Genomic DNA, 16558 nt, shown 5'->3' with positions numbered 1-16558 from the left:
CTTGGCATAAGCCAACAAATCTAAGGATATACATTAAATGACAATATGTAAAATGTTATAAGCATTTTCATAAATTTCATTATATCTCTTGACTACTAGGAGGTGCTGACCTAAAATTTTACAGGTCCTCTCAGAACAAGGCCTTGATGAATCATACCAAGTTTCGTAAAGATATGTTCATGCATTCATAAAACACAGCATTTTATGACGAAATTAAAAATGGCCGACCAAAGAAAACTGGATATCGTTCAATTCAGCATGCCTCAAGGAATCTTGTGATTTTAGGACAAGGCATTCAAGTTATAAATTATTCAAGTTATTCAAGTTATAAGCAAAAATAACCATTTTTCGTATCTCGGCACCAATAGGTGGCGCTGTGACGATACTGTGCATGTACCCCCAAGTCATGCCTGTAATGACATTTACCAAGTTTGGTGTCAATTCACCAAATCATTGTGAAGATACAGCATCAAATCCATTTTTGCATGACAAAAAGTTATTAAAAGATTTTTGATCGGCCAATCTGTTCTCATATAGCGCATCAATTAATTTGACGGTGATCAAATTAATTGATGCGCCATACGAGAACGGATTGGCTGATCAAAAATCTTTTAATAATTTTTTGTCTGGAGTGTGAGTAGATGCTACATACCAAATTTGATGCAAATTGGACAAACGCTCTAGGAGGAGTTTGAAAAGTTCGGAAAATTCAAAATGGCGGAAAGATTTTCATGACGGAAATGATGTCATGAATTTGTTTTTGTTTCTAGGGCTTGTGCATCAAAAGTTATGAGCATAAACATGAGTGAATCTTTGAACTGTTGGTGGCGCTAGAGGGTTTGAGGTAGAGACTCCAAATTTGCTATGGAAACTTTTCAGACTGTGCTCTATCTGTGCGCCAAATTTCATAACTTTTTACCATACGGTGCTATGGTCTGCCATAGACTCAAGAGCGGAATAATGATAAGAAAACAAATGATTTCAATAGAAAACATTACATTAGTTGAAAAATGAGAAAATAAAATAAGTTTGAGTTTGAAGTACTAAAATTATTAACTAGAAATAAATAAAAACTAAAACTAAACTGAAATAAAAATAAATTAAACCTAAATAGCAATATTTAGAAAATAAAATGACAAAAGCACATGATGAAATGACTAAAAATTAACATGAAAAATAGTAATATAAAATAAAAGCTAATCAAAAATATTAATAAAACTTAAAAAATATGTTGCTATGATGTTTGACTGCAAGATATGACGCATGACGGACGTTAACCGCATCAAATGTGTCCAATCTTTGATTCAAGAGCCTCTTTTGTGGCATTTTTTGAAGTTTGAGTGTCACTATGCATGGAAAAGAGTTGCATGAAGATTTTTAAAACTTAAGAGAATAACAGAATATAAGTTTAGAGTAAATAATGACACTGGCCGAGACAAATATCGGTAGACAAGGCGTTTCGTCCCAAACCCAGAGACCCCGGGCCACAGGGCAGCGGCTAACAAAGCTCCAGAGCCCTTCAAATAGTTAATAATTAGATTAAAAGTTCAAATAAATTAAACACAGCGTGAACACAGAGTCTCTCGGCCACTTCTCTCTCCAGTCTATCCGCATTATTCTATTCGTTCCCTCTGCCTTAGAAAAGCAACAATGGCACAGAAGACACAGTTGTAGGAAAAATTACTGCTTTACATTTTTCCACTCTTTCCTCTTTTTTTGCGCCGTTCCCCTTTTGAGGAGCAGGAGAAGAAGTGGCAAAGAAACGGGGGTTAAAATGACAAGAGGGAAAAGGTTTGGTAGTTAAAATTCTTTTTTATCAACGAGAGAGAGAGCTGAGAAAGTGAAGAGAAGAAAAGACGCAACAGAATAGAAAGATAAACCAGGTCTTTACAGGAGCGGGGCGGCGACGGGGGGCTGCTATTGTGAGAATCACTAAAACAGCTTTTCTCATGGACATTAAATGGACGTGCTCAAATATCTATGAATACTGATGGCCGATCAAAACGGATCATAGAGCACAATGACATCGCTGTCTGATAAAATCACATTACTAGTTCACTGGGGTCCCACACAACTATTGAGATTCTAATTCCCCAAAAATATGGGAACGAAGTCTTGACGCACTTTGTTTAACTGCTTGAAACAGTTTCTTTGAGTAACAAGAAGAGAAAACATTTCTATATATGCTGCATGATTGTTGCAAAATGTGAACTATATTAATCACACAGCTCTATATATATAGTTTATCCAACTTTATCTGCATGCATATAGTAAACTCAGCAAAAATCAGCTGCTTGATTGCTTGTATCAGTGCAAAATGCCCAGCTTTAAACCACTAAATGCACTGTGAACTCTAATGCTCAGAATACTTCATTGGTTTGAGTAGGACAAACTTAAATTAAACAAATTAATTACTTTTATGAGTATATAGCACTTTCTTTTTCTTTCAAGTTCACAGAACTGATATATTTTAAGTAAACTGAACTGTTTCATTGTTTTGAGTTTTATGAACTTTTAATTTAAGTTTAACTGAAACTGGGCTGGGATTTCTATTTCCCAGCATGCTTTGCACATGGCACTCGAAAGGGAGCGTAAATGCTAAAATTAAGTGTTATATAATGTTTTTTTTTTGTGCAAGATTAATAATAAGTGGGATATTTAGTAGTGATTAATGTTTTGTTATGCTAATTTAGAAGAGTTTCTGTTGATTTGGGTTTTTGGAGATTTACCATCATGTTTACACTAATAAATATAGTTTTGGATAAATGCATGAATTAGTGTACTTAAACATTTAAAGTTGAGAATAATTAAAATGTATGAGTTTAAAACAAATATCTTAAAGGTGCAGTATGTAATAATTCTGTCCGCTAGAGGCCTCTAGCTATTCAAAACAAAGGCGTAGCTTGATGACGCCAAGTTTGAGAGTGGAATCTTGGGACATGTGGTCTCCATCTCAACGGACGGTGGAATAGAATAGGGATTGGACTCGGGAAGAAATCATGTTCATGGATGTGATTATTAACGTTACTGTAGTATGAAGCAGAGCAAGAGCGAGTGTTGTGGAGGTGAACGAGGAGCTGGAGCGATTGATCAACACACACCTCACGAGCAGCGGGACTTTTATTATGACACAGTCATAATAAAAGGTGATAAGGGTGATGTATATATATACTATATAACAAATATATAAACTGTCTGATTTGTTTATTTTGTTGCAAAATGATGTTGAGCGACCAAAACGTGAGCTGTTAAAAGTCCGCCCTCTTCTGGAAAAGGTGCTGGGAACAGCAGCTCATTTGCATTTAAAGGGACACACACAAAGACGGCGTGTTTTTGCTCACACCCAAATAGGGGCAAATTTGACAAGCTATAAAATGCATTTCATTTTTTGAAGGTACTTTCATTTCCTCAAATAACAAGTGTCTCCTTTAAAAAGAGACCAACCTTAGGTCTGTATTTTAAAGCATTCTTGAATTATATTTAAGTTCAGATCGATGCTCTAAAATGGAGGGTGGAAATTAACAGGTTAAAACAGAGTTTGTTCTTGGAAAGTGTGTCGTATTCAACCAGTGTGAGTGACGATGAACGCACACTCACCTTTAATGAATTCGATCTCCAGCACATCAGGCTCATTGGGTGAATCTTCTGGGTTCTTGGTCATTTGGTAGAGATCTGAAGGTGCGTGAGTCTGACACACAGAAACGACAGGTTTAGTTGAACATCATCATCATCATCATCATCATCATCATCATCAGCAGGGTTTTATGACAGAGTTTCTCAAATTGTTGTTGATTAAAAGCTAATAATTATTTAAATCAAATATCAAATTAAAATTAATTTTATTGCAAATTAATCATTTAACACTTTTATAAATATATTAAATACTTAACATCAGAGAATTGTGAATGCGTTGTCAAATTATTGAAATGTTAACTTTATTAACTAATCAGTAAATATTAACTCTCTATTAAGTAAATATTTGATCTCAAAGGGGTTCAGATGATGAAAACGTTTGGGAATCCCTGAATTACGAGAACAGAAGAAGGATCTTGATTGGCATCGATGGATCTTTCCATCTTTCCAAGCTTCTTTAGATTATTAAAATGTTCTTCACACTAAAGTTCTTTATTTATTTTCATGTGCGCAAAAGACTACAATAAAAGGTCACATGGTTTGAAAACCCATCAAGTCTTCATGCCAGACGGATGTGCTTCCACTCGATGAAGCCAGAGGTTTAACTCCACCTGCTCTGTGTGTGTGTGTGTGTGTGTGTCTCTGTGTGAGTGAGTCTGTGTGTGTGCGTCAGTGAGTGTGAGTGTCTGTGTGCATCATTGTGTGTGTTTAAGTGTGTGTGCGTTTGTGTGTGTGCGTCAGTGTGTTTATGTGTGTGTTTATGTGTGTGTGCGTCAGTGTGTGTGTTTGTGTGTGCGTCAATGTGTGTGCATCAATGTGTGTGTGTGTGTGTTTGTGTCAGTGTGTGTGCGCGTGTCAGTGTGTGTGTGCATCAATGTGTGTGTGTGTGTGTGTGCGCGTCAGTGTGTGTGTGTGTTTATGTGTGTGTGCATCAATGTGTGTGTGTGTGTTTGCGTCAGTGTGTGTGTTTGTGTCAGTGTGTGTGTGTTTGTGTGTGTGCATCAATGTGTGTGTGTGTGTTTGCGTCAGTGTGTGTGCGAGTATCAGTGTGTGTGTGTTTGCGTCAGTGTGTGTGTGTGTTTGCGTCAGTGTGTGTGTTTGTGTGTGTGCATCAATGTGTGTGTGTGCGTCAGTGTGTGTGTGTGTGTTTGTGTCAGTGTGTGTGTGTCAGTGTGTGTGTGTTTGTGTGTGTGCATCAATGTGTGTGTGTGCGTCAGTGTGTGTGTGTGTGTTTGCGTCAGTGTGTGTGTGTGTCAGTGTGTGTGTGTTTGTGTGTGTGCATCAATGTGTGTGTGTGTGTGTGTTTGCGTCAGTGTGTGTGTTTGTGTCAGTGTGTGTGTGTGTGTGTGCGCGTCAGTGTGTGTGTTTGTGTGTGTGTGCATCAATGTGTGTGTGTGTGTGTGCGCGTCAGTGTGTGTGTTTGTGTGTGTGTGCATCAATGTGTGTGTGTGTGTGTGTTTGCGTCAGTGTGTGTGTCAGTGTGTGTGTGTTTGTGTGTGTGCATCAATGTGTGTGTGTGTGTGTGTGTGCATCAATGTGTGTGTGTGTGTGTGTGTTTGTGTCAGTGTGTGTGTTTGTGTCAGTGTGTGTGTGTTTGTGTGTGTGCATCAATGTGTGTGTGTGTGTGTGTGTGTGTGTGTTTGCGTCAGTGTGTGTGTTTGTGTCAGTGTGTGTGTGTTTGCGTCAGTGTGTGTGTTTGTGTCAGTGTGTGTGTGTTTGTGTGTGTGCATCAATGTGTGTGTGTGTGTGTGTGTGTTTGCGTCAGTGTGTGTGTTTGTGTCAGTGTGTGTGTGTTTGTGTGTGTGCATCAATGTGTGTGTGTGTGTTTGCGTCAGTGTGTGTGCGCGTATCAGTGTGTGTGTTTGTGTCAGTGTGTGTGTGTTTGTGCATCAATGTGTGTGTGTGTGTGTCAGTGTGTGTGTGTGTGTTTGCGTCAGTGTGTGTGTGTGTCAGTGTGTGTGTGTTTGTGTGTGTGCATCAATGTGTGTGTGTGTGTGTGTGTTTGCGTCAGTGTGTGTGTTTGTGTGTGTGCATCAATGTGTGTGTGTGTGTGCGCGCGTCAGTGTTTGTGTGTGCATCAATGTGTGTGTGTGTGTGTGTGTGTTTGCGTCAGTGTGTGCGCGCGCGTCAGTGTTTGTGTGTGCATCAATGTGTGTGTGTGTGTGTGTGTTTGCGTCAGTGTTTGTGTGTGCATCAATGTGTGTGTGTGTGTGTGTGTTTGCGTCAGTGTGTATGTGTGTGTCAGTGTGTGTGTGTTTGTGTGTGTGCATCAATGTGTGTGTGTGTTTGCGTCAGTGTGTGTGTGTGCATCAATGTGTGTGTGCGTCAGTGTGTGTGTGTTTGTGTGTGTGCATCAATGTGTGTGTGCGTCAGTGTGTGTGTGTGTCAGTGTGTGTGTGTGCATCAATGTGTGTGTGTGTGTGTGTTTGCGTCAGTGTGTGTGTGTGCGTCAGTGTGTGTGTGTTTGTGTGTGTGCATCAATGTGTGTGTGCGTCAGTGTGTGTGTGTGTCAGTGTGTGTGTGTTTGTGTGTGTGCATCAATGTGTGTTTGTGTGTGTGTGTTTGCGTCAGTGTGTGTTTGTGTCAGTGTGTGTGTGTTTGTGTGTGTGTGTGTTTGTGTCAGTGTGTGTGTGTGTTTGTGTGTCAGTGTGTGTGTGTTTGTGTGTGTGTGTGTGTGTGTTTGTGTCAGTGTGTGTGTGTATGTGTGTGTGCGTCAGTGTGTGTGTGTGTATGTGTGTGTGCGTCAGTGTGTGTGTGTGTCAGTGTGTGTGTGTGTATGTGTGTGTGCGTCAGTGTGTGTGTGTGTTTGTGTCAGTGTGTGTGTGTCAGTGTGTGTGTGTGTCAGTGTGTTTGTGTCAGTGTGTGTGTGTGTATGTGTGTGTGCGTCAGTGTGTGTGTGTGTTTGTGTCAGTGTGTGTGTGTGTGTGTGTGTGTCAGTGTGTTTGTGTCAGTGTGTGTGTGTGTCAGTGTGTGTGTGTGTATGTGTGTGTGCGTCAGTGTGTGTGTGTGTCAGTGTGTGTGTGTGTGTGCGTCAGTGTGTGTGTGTGTCAGTGTGTGTGTGTGTCAGTGTGTGTGTGTGTCAGTGTGTGTGTGTGTATGTGTGTGTGCGTCAGTGTGTGTGTGTGTCAGTGTGTGTGTGTGTGAGTGTGTGTGTGTGTCAGTGTGTGTGTGTGTATGTGTGTGTGCGTCAGTGTGTGTGTGTGTCAGTGTGTGTGTGTGTCAGTGTGTGTGTGTGTCAGTGTGTTTGTGTCAGTGTGTGTGTGTGTATGTGTGTGTGCGTCAGTGTGTGTGTGTGTCAGTGTGTGTGTGTGTGTGTGCGTCAGTGTGTGTGTGTGTCAGTGTGTCAGTGTGTGTCAGTGTGTGTGTGTGTCAGTGTGTTTGTGTCAGTGTGTGTGTGTGTATGTGTGTGTGCGTCAGTGTGTGTGTGTGTCAGTGTGTGTGTGTGTGTGTGTGTGTGTGTGTCAGTGTGTTTGTGTCAGTGTGTGTGTGTGTATGTGTGTGTGCGTCAGTGTGTGTGTGTGTGTGTTTGCGTCAGTGTGTGTTTGTGTCAGTGTGTGTGTGTGTATGTGTGTGTTTGCGTCAGTGTGTGTGTGTGTCAGTGTGTTTGTGTCAGTGTGTGTGTGTGTATGTGTGTGTGCGTCAGTGTGTGTGTGTGTCAGTGTGTTTGTGTCAGTGTGTTTGTGTCAGTGTGTTTGTGTCAGTGTGTGTGCGTCAGTGTGTGTGTGTCAGTGTGTGTGTGTGTCAGTGTGTGTGTGTGTGCGCGTGTCCATCAGATGGTGTTTCCTCAATTACCCCGATCACAGGGAGATGACGGGCGATGTCTCCTCAGCTGAAGTAAATTGCAGGGGAACTATGCAAAATAACCACCGGGTGCATTTAAATGGAAACCTTTACCAGACAAACATCATCACACGATAACTAATCTCAGTCCAAATGCACGTCGTCTTTACCGTCGCTTTAACTAAACGCCGTCTCTGACCGCGCTGCGCTACTTTCTTTATTTTCTGCTTCAGTAGTACCTGTCCCGAGATCAAACTACAAGACGTCTGGAGAAACGGCCTTAAAAGCCATTTGAAGAACTGTCTGGAAGGGTGAAATTAGCGGGTAGAATGTGATCAGAAGAATCTGACGTCTAAATGCTGTTTTCAGTGTTTCAAGCGTTTATAAATCCATGCATCTGAAGTGTGATTCTATTGAAATGCAGGAGTTTGGTTCAGTGTGAATCCAAACTGTCCCGTAAATGAAATAAATGTCATTTTTTTGTGCAATAACTTCGGCTTGTTGAATGCAGTCAATGAAATTTGTGTAAAAATGGAGAAAATGAAATTGGAAATTGTCTTCCCATCATGCAACGTAAAGAGTCCGAATGATGTTTGCGACATAAAATCAAATGGAAAATTGGTGCAAAACGTGGGACATATCGGCTGATTTTATTAACGAATTTGTGATGAAATCAACCGATAATGTCCGAAATGAATGGGATCATTTGGTGCATTTTCAACAGAATCATATCTATGAGGTCTTTTTAAAACAAATGTAATTTTACTCTGTTTATTAAAATAAATAAATAAATATTTTGTTGAGCAACAGCTTTTTATGTAAAATTCACTTTATAAAAGAGCCACATTTCTAACTTTCATTCATGGGGATCACATGGATAATTTGACATGGTTTAGTGTGAGATTTTTGTCCATCTTTTGGAAAATGCAGTTTTAAAAGTTAAAAATGATCACTTTATCCAGCAGATGGCAGCAGAGCTCCACTATTTGCTGTTTGACTGACTGAAAGACTCTTTTCACAAGTATTTTCAGCCTGATTCATATCTAAATATTATGAAATCACAATTATGACAATAAAATTTTTTTGTACTGAAAAAAAAAGTTAGCTACTTGACAAAATTGTATATAAAATGCTGTGTTTGTATAAAAACCTATTTTAAAAAAAATATATTTTTAAATATATTTATATAAATTTAAAAAATATGATAAATCCCCCCAAAACTGCACACATGTCGAGGAAAAACATTAATAAACAGAGTAAAATTAAAAAATTAATTTGTTTAAAAAAAATATATATATATTTTGCTACAAAATTACATTTTGTAATTTTGACCCTGAGTGTACTTCCCAAGTGAAGACCGCACAAGGGTAAATACAATTATTGACAAAAGACTTTCAGCTCAGGTGAAGCTCAACACATTCAGCGCTTGATATAATGTGATGGGATCAATGAATTTCAATTCTGACCCCCTGCCGGCGGATCTGGTCCTGCCCTATAACCCCGCAAGACAGGCGAAGGTAGAAATAATCCACGACAGGCGGACAGAGAGACAGAATTGGTGGCAAATGGTCCGTGAAGAGAACCATCATGTCGCCGGTGCGCGGCTCGATATGCTGCTTTATTCAGTTCGCCGTATATATTGTTGTCCTCCGAGGCGGCTGAGCGCCCATCCTGAAAGACAGCCCGCCGCATGAACTTAGAGCAAGTAAATTTCTCTCTTTCCACATATTAGCTGCCTCATTTGCTTTCAATCAGAGCCCGGAGTTGAAAGAGAAGGGGAGAAAAAAGTGGAAAGAATGAGTGAAGAGATGAAAGTGAAGCAGTGAGATCTGGCCACTGGATTGGAAGTGACGCGTAAATCGCCGTGTCCCGGACCTGAAGCGCTAACTGAGCTGTTGGTAAACGGGAAGGAGAAAATCTCTGTCTGATAAGAGGAGGTGATTTGCATTTCCACTCAACAGGACTGAACGTCTTCATAACGTTGAGGTCTTTAACCCTATAAAGCCTGAATTTATAAGGCCTCGAAATGATCAACATGATCAAAACTTTGTATATTTGTGCAATAATATTTCAACGGGACTGAAGCATGTTTATTTGATTATCCAGACGTCATTTTTATACAAAAATCATGAGTATCAAATATGATGATCAGGTTTATTTGTTAATTTCTTGTATTGCATTATATGTTTTAAAACCACATGCAACTAAGGATTTAAACTTACTAAGACATATTACTGGCAGATATTGATATTTACATGCATTTTATGTAAGTATCTGCTGTACTGTTATAAAGATCTCATTGATTTACATCACAAGCATCAGAATTTCATCACTTTTTGTCCATATAAATATGCACACTCACTTTGAGTCTCTGAATAAAATTGAGTTTACCTCTATATTCTCATTATTTCATAATATATATAGGTCAGTGACGTGTCCAAAGGCCTTAATAATAATAAAAAACAAAGATATGAAATCCAAAGTATATAAGGTAGTACAACTAGATCTATTTTATTGAATTTAAAAGGTTTAAATTATATTTTTCTTCATATAAAGGTCTTTTAAAGATTTTGAAGTGTCAAAAGGTCATCCGATTTAACCGTCCAAAGGCCAATACAGCCATTTCATTTGTGATTAAAATATCTAAAAATGTAATAAATGTATATAATTTTTTATTCTGGCATAATTTTATATCATCATATATCAACATAGTGCAAAATTATATTAAAATTATGTGTAGAAGTCGTTGATTTGTTATGAGAAAAAATGTCTGGAAAAATGAATTTCATTGATGTCATGCGGAGTAACCGATATAGAAGGACCATTTTGGATCAAATCATGTGGTCAATATCATGTGACAGGATGTGACATCATTCAGACACCTGCAAAGGACCACATGGTCTTGAAGCAAACTATTTAAAAATTCATGTTTTCACTTGATCATACGCATGTCCCGAAACATCAGGTCATTCGGTACATCCGCTATAAAACATGGAAAATGTTGTAATATTTTAAAACTTGTACTAAATATAAAATGTTTGATTTTCCTTTTGATAGATATCAGCCTGTTAGCATTGATTGAAAATATCGTCATTCGATGAAACCGAAATTTTGGTTAAACCAAATGACTTTTTTGGTGACAAAATCAGTGTTAACAATGATATTATGTGGTTTTTATAATCAGTTAACACTTAATAAAACTTCAAAATTAATTATATCTTCATTATGTTTTTTTTTTAACACTTTTAAAAACCGTATTCGTCAATGACCCAAATATATATATATATGGATCCATAAAAGCCTGATGGATCACAAAATATATGATCCCCTCAAAAAAACACATACACAAGCCTATATATATGATATTATATATATATATATATATATATATATATATATATATATATATATATATATATATATATATATATCTATATATATATCCAAAACATCCAAAAGTGAAGTGTGTTGATCATAACTGAGTTATTGTAGTTTAAAGCTCCACATCAGTTCTTGAAAAAAATCAACAAGAGATAGGAGAAACGAAGCTTTTCAAAACTTTGAATCAATTGAACCAATTGCAAAATGATTCACTGATTCAAAGCACTGGAAACGACACACGCTGCTGACCCCTGCTGGTCAAAACCGTGTAAGTGCAATGAAAGCATCTTTTACAAACCAATTGCAAATGTTTTTTTGAAAGTGTAATCTATTACATGCAATTAACAAACCCTCTAATACCATTACATATGAAGTGTCTTTATAATACGTGTTATTTTGTTAAATTGTAGGGGTTGTTTTGTTTGTTTTATGAAGATTTTTAACTACAAAGCTTTCGTTTTATTAAACAAACGTGTCATTAAATGTCTACAAATGTTTAAAATTGATCTGAGATCTGGCGCATGGGTTCACAGAGATCATCAGCGAAACAGTTACGACGTAGCGAAGCCTCGTTTACTGAAATCACGTGACTTCGTCAGTTTGATACACGCTCCGAATCACTGGTTCAAAACAAAGGATTTGCAAATGTTTTGAAGCTTCATGAGCTCACTAGTGAAAGTGCTGAAGCTCACTGCTCTACAGGAATGAATGGACAAGTCCATGTGACGTCGAGGTTTGCCCTGACGAGGATCCCCTCCCACGTCGACGCCCGGAGCAAACAATGAGAGGCCACAATCATCCAGGCTCCCATGAAATCAGAAATGCCCTCGGGCCGCTGCGATGACGGGTCACTGTCTGTGTGTCCTCGGCTCTTCCCAGGGCCGCAAAACACCATGAAACAAGAAACACAAGAAACCAGCGGCCCAAGACGACCGGTTGTGTTTTAAGGGCCGAAAGGTCACGACCCGAGTGGAAAAAAGGTCACCTGTACGATCGGTTGATGATTCCTCAAATCTATTAGTCTTATTTTTATTATAGTTTTTATTAATATTTTGAATGTTTTTATGTTTTAGTTTGTTTTTGTCATTAGTTTGAAACATGTTTGTATAATTTTATTTCAGTTGTTTTAATACATCCAGTTAAACTAAATGAAAAGAGCTGAAATTACTGTTAGAGATGCACTGACACTAAATTTCTCCACCGATAGTTTGATTTTCTTAAGGAAAAAAATCTCTCCCAAATACTTCTGCAAACTATACAGCAGGAAATCCTCTTATTTGGTACATCACCATATTAGTAAAGGCTTAAAATTAACAAAAGAGCCATTTATTTCAGATATAATCTAGCAGATCTAGGCAGGTGGAGCTGGGGAGGTGGAGGGGTTCAGAGGAACTAGATCACTGCAAACACTAACACAAGCAATCTCATTGTGCCAATCAGCTTGTGTCATGCGGTAATGATGCGTTTACATGTACAGGACCGACCCGCCTGCGCCCTCTAGAGTTTCACGACTGAACTACATATTTATTTAAGGTCAGATTCATATTTCTGCCTTATTAAGAATGGATTGAACCACATCAAAGATTAACGAATGGATTTTGAGTCGCTCGCGGATCTCTTACCTTTGGATTCTCCAGAACTCCAGACTCGTAGCTGTTGAAAGACAGGTTTTTATTAAGTTTTAGTGCAATAACGGCAGTGAAGAAACTGTACTGGAGTGTGATGAGCTTCACCTGATGTGCATGAGATTGGCATCCATACTCCACGGCGCCTTCGGCGTCACCGGCACAGGAATACCGTGTTTCTGAGCGAACACAAAATAAATAAACACATGAGGAGCCCGTTCACTGGAAAAAAAATTGTGTAGGATTTACAATTTTCGCTTAGAAATTGCTAGTAAATTTCACCAAGAAACGACAAGCAACACATTTAAACTTTTTTTCCAGTGTAGTGTTTGTGATGCTTTGTTATTGTTTATTGTTCACAGACACTTCTGATGTAGATACTCTATATATACAGAGCAGCTGATTACTCGTAAGAAACATGAGTGACATTTATCAGTCTCATTAACCACAAAAATAAACTCAAAGTCATCAAAACAGAACTGGGAGTGAATGCTCAAACACAGCAGGTTGAAGAAAAGTGATTTTAATAATCAGAAACCCCAGATTCAGTCCTAGACATTGAGCGCCCTCTAGTGGACTGAATCAGGTGAGCGTCTGAAAATAACCCGAGGCTCTATTTGGAGGGTTTGGGGTTTAATTCAGTGGATCGTCACTTATTTACAAGGGGTGCAGTCTATATTTTGTTGGTTGTAAAGGGTTAATTAAAGACGATTAACCCCTTAGGGTTGTTTTAGTTAAATAAACCATAAAAAAAATGTTATTTGCAACAAAAAATAATTATTATTTAAATTATATATTTTTATAAATAATATAAAAAAAATATTTTGGCTGTCTGCCAAAGCAGCATTGCTCATTTTCATTTAGTTTAACATGAAGTACTAAAATAACCAGAACAGAATTTTTTTTTATAAAAACTATAAACATAATAAAAAAAAAACCAAATATATACAAACCAATAAAAATGAAATAATAAAAATTACTAAAACAGAACTTCAAAAATTAAAAAACAAAATGCAAAAATAAAAACTAATTTAAAGAATTAAGAAAAATAAAACTAAAATAATAAACTATAATAAAATAATAAATAATAAAATAAAACACTATAATAGTATCTTATTTTATACTAAAATAAAATAAATATTGTAATAAATAAGAATAATAACAACAAATATTGTCTAACACCTAGAATAATGTCAAAGCTGCTGATTTTTTATTCACAGAAATTAGAAGTGGCAATATATTAAAATAATACAATAAAAATAATTAAATAAGTGAAAGTTAATCAGGGTTCTCACTCTTTATGAATTTGCATGACTTGTCTAGTTATTTATTTGTGATTGGTTCATATTATTATTATTATTATTATTAACAACTCGCAAAACCAATTTCTCAGCAATTTCCACCTGATAAAATATTTTAGAGCTTAATATAACTAGAAAAATATATTAATTTCCAGGTATGTGAATCCCGGTTCTTCAATAAAAAGGCATTTGTTGAGGAAACTAATTAAAATAAGAAATATAAACCAATTTATATCCTGATTTTTAGATGTTTTAGCTTATTTGAATGAGTCTTGCATCAGAGGTGTGAGCACAGGTTAAAGTGATGTATTCATAAACCGCACCTCTGCGTACTCCATCAGGTCCTTTCTGCCACGGAAGCGGTTGTAAAACTCAGGAATCCTCCAGGGAGCGATGATCTGAAGTTCAGGAATGAGGAGAGGTCAGAAACTGAGAGACAGCTGATGGTTTCTGATGCAGATGGATCATGTGAACTGACCTGCACTTGAGGGTAGAGAGCGTAACACGTCAGCTCGAAGCGGATCTGGTCATTCCCCTGAAATAAAAACCATTCATTTACATAATCTCTCACATTTATGAGCAGAGGTGTGCATTCATACGGAAATTACATAAACACTGATGAACTTCACACAGTTATTGAGCTGAACTGATCTGATCTGATTAATGACACTGTCGAAGAGCTGCTTTACAGCTGGAATTCCACATTAATCAATATTTTTATATTCATTATAGAAATTTACATGACTTTTTAAGATCTTATTCATTTTTATGACTTAAGATTTTATTAATCTTTATGACTTTGAGATTTTATAAATTTACATGACTCTTTAATATCTTATTAATTTACATGACTTTTTAAGATTTTATTAATTTTGATTTTATTACTTTTTTATCAATTCTTAATATCTCTTTAATATCTTGTTAAATTACATGACTTTTTAAGATTTTATTAATTTTGATTTTATTACTTTTATTAATTTTTAATATCTCTTTAATATCTTGTTAATTTACATAACCTTTTAAGATTTTATTCATTTACATGATTGATTGAAGATTTTATTAAGACTTATCCAGGTCTAGAAATCACACTTTTAAAGTAGTGTGCGTTTTTATAAGTTATGAGGTGTGCAATTCATACAGAATAATGTATCCTTACTTACATGTGTTTACAGTACTACAGAGAAGGTTTGATGAAAGCTAATAATTAATTTTAAAAAAGTTTAAAAAATAAATAAAACACTAATAAAGTTAATGTTTTATTGGTTTAGCTGCATGTCATGTGACCATTAACCAACATCAGAGAACAGTAAACATGTGAGTATGTTGTTAAAATGTTGAAATACTAAGTTATAATATCATCAGTCAAAGGGTTTCGGTTTGTGAATCGCTGCTGTAGAGAGAGAAGATGTTCCTAAATCACTGATCAGAGTCACAGAACAGGCGTCTGACGCCATCTAGTGCTGAAACATGTTACAGCTGAGACAGCTGAGATTTTATAATGTTTAAAAGAGTCTCTTCTGTTCACCAAGGCTGCATTTGTTTGATCAAAAATACAGTAAAATATGAAATATTAGTACAATGTGAAACAGCTGTTGTGAATTTATTCCTGTGATCAAAGCTGAATTTTCAGCATCATTAATCCAGTCTTCAGCTACAATCTGAACATCAGATCATCACAATTTTCTCATTTCTCATATATGTCATTCTGTCATTCCTCTAGGGTGTTTTCACTCTGTAAATGAACCAAACCCAGTTAAAGAGCTCAAACCAAGTGTGCAAACGTCCTAAATTATTAGTGTGTAATAGTACATAACGTCGGCACCTTTCCTGTGGCGCCGTGAGAAACAAACTGAGCTCCTTCCTGCTGAGCGATCTGGACCTGACGGCGAGCGATGCACGGCCGGGCGATGGACGTTCCCAGCAGGTATCGGTCCTCATATACAGCGTTGGCCTGAACTGACGGCCAGATGAACTCCTCCACGAACTCGGAGCGCAGGTCTTCGATGAACACCTGAACCACAAACACACATCACTTCCTTCAGAACAGAACTGACGAGCAGACTGAGCAAAATATCACAGTTGAGATCGTTATACTCCATCATGATCATCATGCAGCCCTATCATAATCACTGATACATTATCAAAGCAAACATTCATTCACGTTCTAGTGCACTTCAGCTGTGATTGATTAGTGTTTATCGTCATTACCTTCTTGGCTCCAAGTTTCTCAGCTTTCTTCCGGGCAGCATCAAAGTCCTCATTCTGTCCAATATTGGCCTTCAAAGTAATAAAGAGGTGATTTATGTAAGAAAACAATGGAAGCTTGTTTCCGCCATGAAATAAAAAATAAAAGGTAATTTCAACTTTTTATCTCACAATTCTGGCTTTTTTTCCTCAGAATTGCGAGATGTAAAGTCGGCATTGCAAGATATACAGTCGGCATTGTGCGATGTAAAGTCAGAATTGAGTGATATAAAGTCGCACTGCATCATATAAAGTCGGCACTGCATCATATAAAGTCCGCACTGCGTCATATAAAGTCGCACTGCGTCATATAAAGTCGGCACTGCGTCAAATAAAGTCGGCACTGCGCCATATAAAGTCGCACTGCGTCAAATAAAGTCGGCACTGCGTCAAATAAAGTCGGCACTGCGTCATATAAAGTCGCACTGCGTCATATAAAGTCGCACTGCGTCATATAAAGTCGGCACTGCGTCATATAAAGTCGCACTGCGTCATATAAAGTCGCACTGCGTCATATAAAGTCGCACTGCATCATATAAAGTCGGCACTGCATCATATAAAGTCGGCACTGCGTCATGTAAAGTCGGCACTGCG

General features: G+C 37.4%; 1 protein-coding gene across 1 annotated transcript in view; it reads right to left on the bottom strand.

The window, feature by feature from the left end:
• ass1 (argininosuccinate synthase 1) overlaps window positions 1-16558 on the bottom strand; it is a 39785-nt gene that overhangs the window by 17040 nt on the left and 6187 nt on the right. Inside the window, exons 3-9 of the mRNA XM_067406227.1 lie at window positions 15929-15997; window positions 15543-15731; window positions 14199-14255; window positions 14044-14118; window positions 12528-12598; window positions 12417-12447; window positions 3598-3688 (exon numbers count right to left, since the gene is read on the bottom strand). Coding sequence (XP_067262328.1) covers window positions 3598-3688; window positions 12417-12447; window positions 12528-12598; window positions 14044-14118; window positions 14199-14255; window positions 15543-15731; window positions 15929-15997 — 583 coding nt within the window. The remainder of the gene's footprint in view (window positions 1-3597; window positions 3689-12416; window positions 12448-12527; window positions 12599-14043; window positions 14119-14198; window positions 14256-15542; window positions 15732-15928; window positions 15998-16558) is intronic.

The sequence above is a fragment of the Chanodichthys erythropterus genome, chromosome 13 (assembly GCF_024489055.1).
Source record: "Chanodichthys erythropterus isolate Z2021 chromosome 13, ASM2448905v1, whole genome shotgun sequence".
NCBI classification, from domain to species: Eukaryota; Metazoa; Chordata; class Actinopteri; order Cypriniformes; family Xenocyprididae; genus Chanodichthys; species Chanodichthys erythropterus.
Note: the sequence above shows the minus strand (reverse complement) of the source record. Positions and strands in the feature narration are given on the sequence as shown.